The 12,203-nt window shown below is 40.3% G+C and overlaps 1 protein-coding gene across 1 annotated transcript; it reads left to right on the forward strand.

The window, feature by feature from the left end:
• The first annotated feature begins 2,028 nt into the window (after positions 1–2,028).
• On the forward strand, positions 2,029–11,748 carry LOC134187700 (receptor-type tyrosine-protein phosphatase F-like). Its single transcript, XM_062655853.1, has 25 exons — positions 2,029–2,215; positions 5,704–5,985; positions 6,048–6,344; positions 6,415–6,735; positions 7,770–7,866; positions 7,933–8,161; positions 8,275–8,314; positions 8,379–8,577; positions 8,643–8,755; positions 8,813–8,892; positions 8,965–9,055; positions 9,117–9,199; positions 9,256–9,292; positions 9,367–9,464; positions 9,529–9,648; positions 9,709–9,857; positions 9,939–10,074; positions 10,155–10,292; positions 10,352–10,454; positions 10,522–10,625; positions 10,727–10,861; positions 10,916–11,020; positions 11,096–11,247; positions 11,318–11,453; positions 11,527–11,748. Exons 1-25 carry the CDS (start codon positions 2,122–2,124, stop codon positions 11,599–11,601), a joined length of 3,414 nt encoding a protein of 1,137 aa, XP_062511837.1. The 5' UTR covers positions 2,029–2,121; the 3' UTR covers positions 11,602–11,748.
• Positions 11,749–12,203: the final 455 nt, after the last annotated feature.

Genomic DNA, 12,203 nt, shown 5'->3' on the forward strand with positions numbered 1-12,203 from the left:
TCAAAACCGTCCTCCACGGGTCTGGGATGGTACCGCCTCTTCTCAATATATTGCGGTTGGTCATAGGACCAGCATTAGTGTTCAGTTTCATAAATGCATACCTTTCCAAGTACGGCCGTAATACAAGAACGACGAAGACGTGTCCGGCTAGAACATCCGTGCCGCATCCCGCTGCACGGGTACCTTTGTGTTTACAGTAGCTACGGTTTTATCATTTGTGTGTTAGTAGGGAACGTGAACGGGACGTTAGGAAACACTTTCTTTTACTAGTGGTGCCGCGGACGCAATCGGCATGTGTCTGCCGTGAATCCGCTGCGAGCAGCTGTTAGCTAGTCATGCGTGGAGCCGCGAATTCGCGATGAAAATTCGCGATGCGCGCATCCGCTATGACTCGATCGTCCGGATTCGATGTGACTTGCCGCGAAATCGCGACAAAACTTCACCGTGAATTCTCTGCAAGACTTTGTCTACTAGACGTGATCGTGAAGTCGTTGAGCATGCAGCTGGCTGGCTAGTAAGCATCGGTTCGAACAAACGGCTTTACTAGGTGTCGTTACTGCCGTTGACAGGCGCAGAATACAAACCACGACGTGTAGAGACGTGAGTTTGCGTGAAGAACGCACTACAAGTCGTCGTTTGTGTACAGTACAGTGTAGTCTTTGGTAGACAGCAGACATGCATGAGATGTCTTCGTTGATTACATCCGTAATTGGAAAGGTATGCATTATAAAACTGAACACTAATGCTGGTCCTAGGACCAACCGCAATATATTGAGAAGAGGTGGTACCATCCCAGCCCCGTGGAGGACGATTTTGAATCGGCGCTACATGGGTCTAGGAGGCCGAGGCTATCTTAGAGCGACGGAAACAACCATTGCCGGGAACGTGATTGCGTCAGTAAGGCTCACGTGATCTGATGGCGCGCAAGAAAACGCTTATTTTGCGAACGAACTTCTTGAACGGCCCCGTCAGTTTTTATGTTTTTAAACGTTCTTTTCGTACATCTGTCGAGTTTGCTCTGGATATAGCGCCCAGGCACTCAACTTGTCTAGTACGGATTTCTCATTAGCGAGCGAAGGCGGAGCCAGAGCCTAGCGCATATCTCCGGAATGTTCCTTTAAAAAGTTTTTTTGTGTATAGCGGTATAGTGAGTTTGCTACTTCCCTACGGAGATGCTATGAGGATGTACACTTTAAAATTTTACGATCTAAATTAAACTCAGTTAATCTAGATGTGCAATATATTGTAAATTCTGTTTTCTGGTAACCTAATAAGGCTAGCATTCCTGAGGCATCAATTAAAGTACTACCTAGTGCACGTTAAGTTAATTATGGCGTTGTTTTCAATAAATTATGCATTTCTTTCAGGATTAATAATGTTCACCGAGCACTCATTCCATATTTATTGCGCGGCAGAGCCACGCTGCGTGTTCTGTGAACCGGTTCTAAACTAGCGAAAGCTGAACAACAGTTGGAACTGTCGTATCTGAGATAAGCTCCCGGACACCAGCGAAATAATGCAATTATGTTACGTTTAATGTTAAATAACTGATTTCTTGTAAATGCCATTTCTGTCACGCCATTGCGCAAATGGTTTTCAAATATTTTACTCGCATTCGACTTTTACTTGAAATGTTGTTTCCCAAATGTTGCGGTGCGCGTGGAGTCAGATTAAGTTAACGAAAAATGCACTTAAAATCTTGCAACTGTAAACGTGACTAACTTTAGGTAGTAAACAGATCAGCATTCTGTATTAGTGTGTACTAAGAGTATCTTAGAGTACATTTATATACATATATAAGTATTCGATTTCGCAGGTACATGTACAATTTCATGTTCTCTTAGCCTAAAAATCGTAAACGTATTTATGATATCATTCGCAGATTGAAAGTTGTCGGCAGAGTTCACTTGTGGTGGAAAGGCTAGCATAGAAATCATTTGCATTGAGCGCGTCATCTAGACACGAGAGAACGAAGTGATAATGATGCGTTGGGCGGGGGAAATTGACTCCTCTATAAATCACGTGATTTTGAACCTAAACTGAAAAGACGTCGATTGCTGTGTTATTGAACGTGTCTCATCTTGTACGTGCCGTTTCTAGAGAGGACTCGGTTGATTAGCAATGACACTGTTAAGGTGTCTGGGGTGGCTGTTGTGTATTTGCTGCTTTCTAGACAGACTCGGCTGCTTGACAGAGGCAATCACTCAAACAAATGGTTAGTCGATCAGTATACTGTTGTACATTGGTCTTCTTAGTTTCTTGTAATGTTGCTTCTCGTTCTCTTTTGTCTACTCTTTCGCACTTTAGAGGTGACAGGGACAGTTTGCTGTACATAGTATATCGTCGTGGGTTGGAGTCCAGACTCCAGGACGTTTGGTGGCTGGGTTCTAACGACCCTACAGTTCGATGCATGAACATCCGCTTCTTGCCATAGTCAATCTGTTAGAGTACAGTGTTTGTATAGATTTAGGTCGACTAATTAATGTCATCCACTAACCGAAGTGCAAAAATGACTAGTAAACTCGTGCCCAGTCCGCCTCCGCGCTAGGTTGCTACACCACGTGCAATAGCTGTATGTCCATGTCGTTCACACGTGTGATTGCTTTGGTCCCACTCGGATTTCGTTTTCTCCAGCACATTCCTTCCAGGGCATGCAGTCACAGTGAGTGTTACTCTGAAAGTCTTGCTTTTCCAATTCCTTTAATTAGGGCCGTAGCGTGACCTCTAGAAATGGGAACTAAACTTCACGATGCTACGAGACACGCCCATTTTATGGATACGCCCAATTTTACGAAGTTCTATTTGACTGATACGGTAGAATCAGTGGCAGATCCAGACTGGGAAAAAGAGCGGTGTATATATACTTTAAACAGGTTTGGTCCTCACACGTACTTACAGTCCACAATTTTTATGACCACGACTACAAATGATGTGGCTAGCCCGGTCTAGCCCATGCCACGGTACGCTCCTGCTTTATTTAGACCCCTGCCAAGGATTTCTTACGGCGTAACAGTAGTCTCAGACCATCTCCGCCATCATACACTTCTAGAAAGAGAATATCTTATCGTGACACTATCGCATTAGTTCACAGCAAATGAGCACATTTGGGTGAGCTTGGTACATTGGGGAATGGCGATGCTCCACCTTCTTAATACATACATTCGTGAATACTGAGCTGTAAGAAGACGATTCAACTTGAATCAAAGCAGCTACATCGTCTTCGGCGCACTATGTTGAGTGTTTTCTGAGTTCCCGCGTGTTTGTTTGACAGAAATTATTGCTACGTAACATACTCTTTGCTACGCGACGACTAAAGACAGAACACCATCGTTCGCCAAACACAAATGCTAACGAGCATTTACTATATATATATATATATATATATATAATATCTCAAATGAAACAGTGGCAATCTGGAGATCTTGTTTCTTTTTTGGATCGAGGCTAGAAGAGCAGCTTTTGGTCGTGTCTTCAATAAATCTGGCTCGTCGTTGACTCAAAAGACTGTACGTCACGCCTTATTTTTGAGTAGAGAAGGCAGATATGCAGATGCTATGCTGTCTTTGAGGTCCAATGGTTGCGCCTCTTCTCACGATCAGAAGGCATTCGAAGAACTTCATCATAGTCATCCGTACAACCCACCACCCACCCCGTCTGACGATCTTCTTTACCTCTTTGTGTCACTTTAAAGTCAGTTTTAGAGGCTTTGAAAGCATTTCCTCGAGCCTCTAGTCCTGGGTTTTCTAAACTTCGTGCGCAACACCTTCTTGAGGCAGTTCAGGGTACGTCCACACCATCTGCGCAAGAATGCCTAGAGACTTTGATCCGATGGGTCAATTTGGCTTTGTCAGGAAAGATGGAGACGAATAGCACCATGGCTTACAGGAGCTCCACTAACAGCTTTGTACAAGAAGCAGGAATTAAGGTGGAGGTATTCGGCCAATCGCTGTGGGAGAAAACATTCGCCGGCTGATTAGTCGTGTATTCTGTTCAGCTGTGAAATCTAAGCTTCCAGATGTTTTCTTGCCATATGGCCAGGTAGGTGTTGGCATTCCAGATGGTCTCGAGGCAGTGGTACATTCACTATCCTGATGATCCTAACTTAAGTTGCCTTAAACTGGATATGTCAAATGCTTTCAACAATTGTGACCGTACTACGTTTCTGTGACGTCTTTACCGAAAGCTTCTTGAGCTTTTTGAATTGGTGCAGTGGAGTTATCACAAACGAGCAGAATTTCGTTTTGGCAGTCGAAATCTCACTTCTTCTACTGGTGTTCAGCAAGATGACCCTCTCGGTTCTTTGCTTATTTTTGGTTATTCTAGAGTTAGTTGATGATATTGGGCCAACAAATGACATTAACTTAAAGTTGTGGTACTTAGATGACGGAATTTTGTTGTCGTTGCAATATAGCTTCACTCTTAGAGCAGATGTGAAATCTAAAGGGCCTAGATATGGTCTTCATTGAATATGTCCAAGTGCGAGATATTCTGGCCTTTTGGAAACCAGTTCTTTCCGGAATTTCCCGTCAGAAGCGGAACGAGTTGTCGACTTTCTGGGGTCTTTTCCATCTAAGGATTTTTCAATACTAGCCTTTCAACTCGTATTGACAAAATCTGGCAAATTCAACAATACCTGCAAGATATAGAAGATCTTTGGGTAGAAATACTTTTACTGAGATCATGTTTGTCTTTGTGCAAACTAAACCTCATTCTCAGGACTGTCCCACCTGACAGAGTCTTTGACCAACTTCAACCTTTTGACATCAATCTACGGAAGACTCTGGAATCAATCAAAGATTGTTCTTTATCAGAAATGTCATAGCAACAAGCTACACTACCTATTCAACTGGGGGCTTGGGTTTGAGGGAAGCTTCTCGATGTCACCCCGCAACCGCGTAGCAACAATTTCTGTCAAACTAACGCACGGAAACACAGAAAACAGACTTTTCTCTACTTCTAGCTTTTCTTTCCATTCCTTTTGTCACGCGTCAGTCTTCTTTTCTTCTTAGTCGTGTACGGGAGCAAAATCGAGGGTCATTTCACTCTTATTGCCAAGAAATTATAATAGAGTCGACCCCTGGAAAGAGAACCCTTAAGAAGACACGGATGTAGTAGATACTAGGTATAGACTTAAATTCTAGTAGCTGACCGTAAATTGGAAACATAACGCACGTCTAGCTGTAATTGCTCTCCATGCGGTGGCTATCGGATCAGCAAGTAAGTTGATGGGGATGCCCACAACATACATCCAAACCGGTCAGAGTGCCACTCACATTGCGACGCAGTAGGCACTTCTCACCCTCAAATATTCTGTTCGATACTAGGCAAAACGTGGCGTCAAAATTTTTAAGACCTGTTGCTCCCTTTGCTCTCTCTCCATCTTGTCACGAAAGCTTTTCAAGTTATATACAATCGCTCTTTTATATTTAACATCACAAACGCAGTCATAATTTTGGTCACAGAATATATTCAGTGGCCAGATGCCCTAATTTTGAACCGACAGTGCAAAACAACTAAGAGTTAATTAACAAAATATTATGGCGACTTTACATCACTGTTTGCATAATATCGTCACTAACAGAAAGTACAAATAGTTACGCGAAAATTATTTATTTAATTGACGATGTAGCAATTGTGTCAATTAATAGATTGGATCCTTTGTACAAGTGTGAAAACTTTTGACTTCTGTTTGTATTGCCACAGAACTGTCATGCCAACCACCGAAAGTTATTTCAACTACTACAACAAAGATAAAAGTCTCACTTTTATGCCCTTCGATTTGTCAAGTCAAACAATACTCGATAAATTTATATCGTTTATATTATGTTCCTGAAAGTGTGACTCGACATACCCGTCAAAATATGTACACATTCACAGATCTGCACCCGCGCACATTTTACGCTTTTGATGTCACTGCAACTTATGACCCGCCCTGTGCAAAGACTGCTGTCAGCAAACGTGTTGTAACTATAACAAATGCGGCAGGTAAGAAACTATTCTGCTGCTAAAGGTTGTAGATCTCAATGTCTTTTATGCTCTATAAACAGTACTAGAGCCACCACAAATTGTTCGGGTAACGTCAGTTAATCCACATACGGTTCAAGTAGAATGGACATCAGCGGATTACAAATACGTATTTGCTGCATATTGTGAAGTCTCTATCAACTATACTCGGCAACTTTTCAAGTTCAACTGTAGAAAAATTTGGATAAAACATCTTGAACCGTACACTACATATGTCGTGCAAGTTGCAGTTGCGTTTAGACCGCGAGGTGCTAACAACAACTCACATGATGTGATTACTGATTTGAGTAAAAAAAGGTCATTTACCACTCTGCAGTCAGGTACGACAATACCTAGATAACTGGCCTCTTTGTATATTGTTACTCTATATCTTGTTTTATGTTTGTGCAGAACCTAGCAATCCTCGTAACGTTACAATCGCCGATCGTGAACTGACTTCTGCTTCTGCTAAAATTGTTTGGACCACTCCTGCTGCTCCTAATGGTGCTATTGCATATTACACCGTCAGTTATGTGATAGGACACTATTCTACGAGCCTCGGTCATCTTGATGTCAAAACACTTAATGTTAGTAAATTAGTTCATATTACTCTAACAAACTTGAATCCATACACGATTTACACAATTTGGGTGCAAGCCATCAATGTTGAGGGAGGCCATCACTTGGTGAGTAATGCAAGTGCTGTGAAGACATTTCGAACATTGGCTGATGGTAAGGGTGTCCTAACTTAATTAGCTAGAGTAGAATGCGATCTAAAAACCATGTACATGTATGTTCAGCTTTCCACCTAATTTAATGTCAGTTATTGTCACGTGGTCTGTTTCCATTCACTACTAGTAGTTCAACTGTTGGTTGTGTTGCTAAATACCACGTTTTGCTATGTTCAAATTAGGAAGCAAGCAAAAATTCGAAATCCAATGGGTGCAATCTCCATTATACGGTTACAAAATTTTAGCTTTACACTTTTTAATAAAAGCTTATGTTGATACAAAGTTTTAAAAATAGAATTATCAAAACTTATTTAGTATTTATTATTGCAGCAAATGCAGTTGAGGTGTTGCTTTTAACATTCAAGCAGATTAACATTTTTATGCAACTAGCTTAGGACTTCCTTCTTTGTATTGTCTTTAAAGATATTGTAAAATTTGCGGCGTTTTTTACCCGGAACTTTAAACGCAATGGCATGCAGTTATGGTCTAAATTTTGATTAGTAAGATTTGCAAAGCTAGTGATAACGTAGTTCAGCAAATTTACGAAACGTGGTTTTTCAATGAAACACTTGTAACATTACTTATGTGATCCAGTCGTAAATAACCTTTAGTTATAGCACATAATTCAGGAGATTACTAATATCCTTAGGACAGTTAAACGTAACAAACTGTTTCTTTTTAATTTTTGACTAACGAACGAATGTTGGCGCATGTACTGTTTCCATGTGAGTAAAAAAATTAGTCTTTCGCTTAGTGGAAAAATTGTCTCTTAGATCTGACTGAGTCGATGGTTCAGATACTACTGTAGTAATATTATTAATTAATTGAACTGCAGTAGAAGAGTTACCGAACCACATTTTTATCTAGCCTAGATTTAGCTAAGGTTCATAGCAAATTTTTACTTTATCTATGCTGTTTGCTTGAGATTGGTGCAGTACGCCATCTTTTCTAAAGCGTCTATTTTTTACAATATTTGTACAAAGATGTAGAACATTAACGCCTTTATCATTTGTTCAAATAAAATCCTTTTTGCAGTTCCGCCTGATCCTAGACCTATAAAGGTCTTGAAAGAAAATGGACAGACCGTCAAAATCAGTATTCCTGCTGTCAATGAAACAAACGGTCCAATTAGGTTACTCTCTGCATTATGTAAGTATGGTCGGATTGCGTTGCATTAGACAACTGTGTCCTTTTCTAGGACTGTCGAAGTAATTGTTCTTGAACTAAAATCTGGAGTGTTATGGTCTCGTGATGCACCGTTGCCCAAGATCGAGGATGGCAGAGTGGCAACACGCAATGTCGCGTACAGTCTTGCAGCTAATAAAGTCGAAAGTTACTTGTTGATTGGTGCAAACGGCAACAGTAATACCACATTAAAACCAAACACAACTTACGCTTTCTATCTTCAATGGATAGCAAAAGAAAGAGTTAGTGTTTTATATTGTGTAAATAACTAACCGTTATTAGTGTTGTTACTTATGCGTTGGTGAGTAAATACATAATTTAACGGTGTCTACTTTATCGTCTTATGTGTGCTTAGCCTTCTGGAAACCAAATGATATCAACTAGTGCAGTTACTAGTAAGATTGTTTTAGTTGTATCTGAATTTGATATAGTAAATGTTTTTAATATATTAACTTGAAGTATATACAACTGATCCAGTTTCTGAAGTATATACAACTGATCCAGTTTCTGAAGTATCTCCATCTTCGGAAGTACATTCAACTGATCCAGTTAATGTTCCCACGCAGTCACCGTCGTCGTCTGACAACAGATATGTCGTTCCAACAGTTGTACTTATAGTGCTAGCATTGTCAGTTGGAGTACTCGGTTTTGCTATCTGGTATGTACTGACAGCAGATCACGTGATATTTTATTGGCTCGGTTGCAATAAATTTTTATTAACAGGAGAACACTTAAGGTTTCGAGTGCGTCTAATCAAGACTCAAATAACGTTCATTTACAAGACCTTAGTGGGACAGAAAATCTACCATGTTCGGAATCGGACGATCACCGAGCTAGTGAGTCAAACTGTTTCGTGTTACTTTGTATAGCAGTAGATAAATTCTGTCATACAGCAACATTAATACTAACATTTGAGGAGCATGTTGAGAAAATGAAGGAAAACGACAACGAGGGATTCAACGTTGAATACGAAGTAATCCATTGATTTTTCCCGTTGCTTAATTAATGAAGACATTGAAAATTTAAGTCGCTATTTTGATTATAGGAGCTACCTCACGTTAGCGACGATCAGAGCACTGCATTAGCAACCAATGTTGATAATCGAGACAAAAACCGCTATCAAAATGTCGTTCCGTGTAAGTTGGCATAACCAGCTTAGCCGAATAAGTCACTGACGAGCATGTCTAAAACGTCTAGACGATGGTTTGTCTGTCCTGCTCGATGAAGTGCAGGGAATGAGCAAACTGGAAAACGAATACATTAATGCTTCCTATCTGGACGTAAGCAACTATTATACTATTGTCTTCACAAGTTATTGAAATTATTTTATATTCAGGGATGCAGGAGGAGTAAAGAGTATATTGTGACTCAAGGTATGGCTAATTAATTAATTAAAGTGCACCCAAGACTTGTTTTGATTGAATTTTTAAGTCGATGGCCTTTGCAGGGCCTCTTGTCAATACATATTGTGATTTTTGGCGTATGGTGTGGCTCGAAAGAGCAGAATTTATTGTCATGCTGACTCGAAGTATAGAAAATGGCAAGGTAACTAAGAGTTTGTATCTATTTGTAAGGAATAAGTTACAATGTACTAACAAGTTGTGAATAGAACAAGTGTTATCAGTACTGGAAAGATGATATGCCAATGAATTGCGAGGGTATGACGGTGACTGTTGGTGCGATCAATGAAACAGCAGCCTACACAGTCCGAAAAATGACATTGAAAGTGGTAACTGTTTGTGCTATCGCGAAACAACTAAGCAAACGAGATGCGTCTTTGGTCTTTTAGCTACGTGAGGAACGCACGGTGACTCATTATCTATTTGGAGGCTGGCCTGATCAAGGAGTTCCGTCGTTTGTCAATGATCTTTTGGGATTCATGTTCCGAATCAGAAGAGAATCTAGAGACTGCAAAGCACCCCTTATTGTCCATTGCAGGTATGCTTGCTTAGCTTATACTTTGTAATCAAGTTTATATTCAATATACCTTTTAACTGGTTACTCGTTTTAATGAGCTAGTTCTGGTGCCGGTCGTTCTGGAACATTTGTGGCAATTGATACATTGCTAAACTATTTAGCACTCGAGAAAGCCCTAGATGTAAAAAACGTTGCTAGGCAGCTGAGGATGCGGCGTATGGAAATGATACAAAACTTGGTGAGTCTGCAATTGGAGTTTAACTAAGTCTGTTTTGTTTACAAATCTTGCGTCACGTTTTGATTTGACTGCTGATATAGATGCAGTATATTCTTATTCACGATGCAATTATAGAAGCCTTCTACACCGGTAAAACAGAAATAGAAGCGTCAGGTCTTTCCAATGCCTTTGGTCGTTTGCGGTCATTGACCTCAAACGAAATCAAGAAACAATTTGATGTATGTCTTTGCGTACCTGAAATCAGTAACTAGGCAACTCCAGGTAACACGTTTTGCAGAATTTAGTTCGTCTTTGTCTACCGCTTGCTAAATCTAAGTTTGCTACGACACAACTCTCTTCTGTAAGGAAAACGAAGAACAGGAATTACAACTTTTTGCCACGTATGTCAGACTTGCTTCTAGAATAATGCAAATGGTACGATTGAGTCTATTCAATTGTGTTTTTCAGCCGATTTTGCTCGAGTGATTTTACGGGTAGATCAACAGAACGAAAATGGTCAGCCAGAAAATATTGAAAAAGGAGCCGATTATATAAACGCAAGCTTTGTCAATGTAAGTATGTAGGAGTTAGTTTTAGTCAATTCTTTGGGATTTATCGTGTGACCGTATGTGCCATAATATACTTTGTTATTTTACGTAAATTGTCCTTGCAGGGCTACCACAAAAGCAACTTCTTTATTGTGACTCAAGCTCCTTTTCCCAACACGATGATAGACATGTGGAAAATGGTTTTTGAACAGCGAGCGTGTGCCGTTGTCAACTTGGCTCAGTCAACCGAATACGAACAGGTTTTTGCTTGTATAATGGTGAGACATCATCACTATTATTCTCTTTATATCTAGTATTGGCCGGAGTCTGGGTCACGTACCTTCAAGCAAATCGAAGTAGAGTTCCTCTCTTCAGAAGAAAACGATTCATTTACGGTTTACGAACTGCAAGTGAGAAAGGTACGTTGGCAGATTAGTTGAAAGAATCTAAACGTCTAATCATATTCTGCTCATATATTAATCTGGTATATTCAGCGCCAAAATTCGTCTAGCGTTGCTCTTTTCCATTACACTGCTTGGCCAAATGAAACTGCTCCTAGTGATATGGCGGGACTAATAGACATGATGAGTCAATTAGACATGAAACTGAAGAGTACAGGAGGAAACCGGGTTATCGTTCATTGCTGGTAAAGACAATAGTCGTCTATATCTATTTGGACGCGAAAGCGACGTACACATATGGACGTTTGTTCTTAGCACTGGTATGGGAAGAACTGGTGTTTTCTGTGCTGCTTACAACGTCTTGGAACAACTACAAGCCGAGGGTGTGGTCAATGTGCTGCATATCACGAAAGCACTTCTTAATGAGAGACCAGGAATTATACCCACATCGGTAGGCGATTAGCTAACTCTAAAGAATAATTTGTTACTTACTTTTTCTTAGACGCTCTCGCTGTACTTTTTAGGAACAATACCAAACTATTTACAGTATCGTTGATTTCTATCAACAGTCCAAGAGTATCTACGGGAACATCAAATGACACGTCAGCTGGCTAGTTTGGCAACTTTGAAGTATAGACAGCTAAACTCTTAGCGTAGAAATTGGTTGATTTAATACTTGCATAGAAAGACGACGATGAGGTTTGTTTGTGAAATCTATATATAAACACTTCAAAATACAATTGAAAAACTAGATAAGTCTAGTTTGCGCGGGCGTAAATGTAAAAGTTTGAAAACGAGGTTTCTTAATTAATTCGTAGAGTTAAGAAAGACAACGTATACGTTTTTTACATACATCTGTGATGACTAAGCGCAGGCTTCGGTAACACAACGCAAGACTGAATCTGTATTTAGAAAACCCAACTTATAGATACATCCTACGCGCATGCGCAACACTACTCATGACACTCCTCCTACAAAATTAGGTTCACCGTGCTATTTAAAAATCTTCGTCATCCTCATCCGTGTACCGATATTCGACCTCTTCATATCTGTTAGCGTATGGGTCTGGTGTGAGATGTCTCACACAACGTCTTTGTCTCATTGGATACCGTCTTCTATATTCTTCAGGCTGCTCTCTCTGGTCTTGTGATACCGGTCCACAAAAGTCATCTTCTGTATCCAATTCACTGTCCGTCCTCCT

This window comes from Corticium candelabrum, chromosome 12 (genome assembly GCF_963422355.1).
Source record: "Corticium candelabrum chromosome 12, ooCorCand1.1, whole genome shotgun sequence".
Lineage (NCBI taxonomy): Eukaryota > Metazoa > Porifera > Homoscleromorpha > Homosclerophorida > Plakinidae > Corticium > Corticium candelabrum.

Bases quoted from the DNA above. Each gene is read 5' to 3' on its own strand.
- LOC134187700 (XM_062655853.1), top strand. From the start codon at position 2,122: ATGACACTGTTAAGGTGTCTGGGGTGGCTGTTGTGTATTTGCTGCTTT. The intron at 7,867-7,932 runs GTTACTCTCTGC...GTCCTTTTCTAG, and splicing joins GAAACAAACGGTCCAATTAG to GACTGTCGAAGTAATTGTTC. The intron at 9,056-9,116 runs GTAAGTTGGCAT...TAAAACGTCTAG, and splicing joins CTATCAAAATGTCGTTCCGT to ACGATGGTTTGTCTGTCCTG.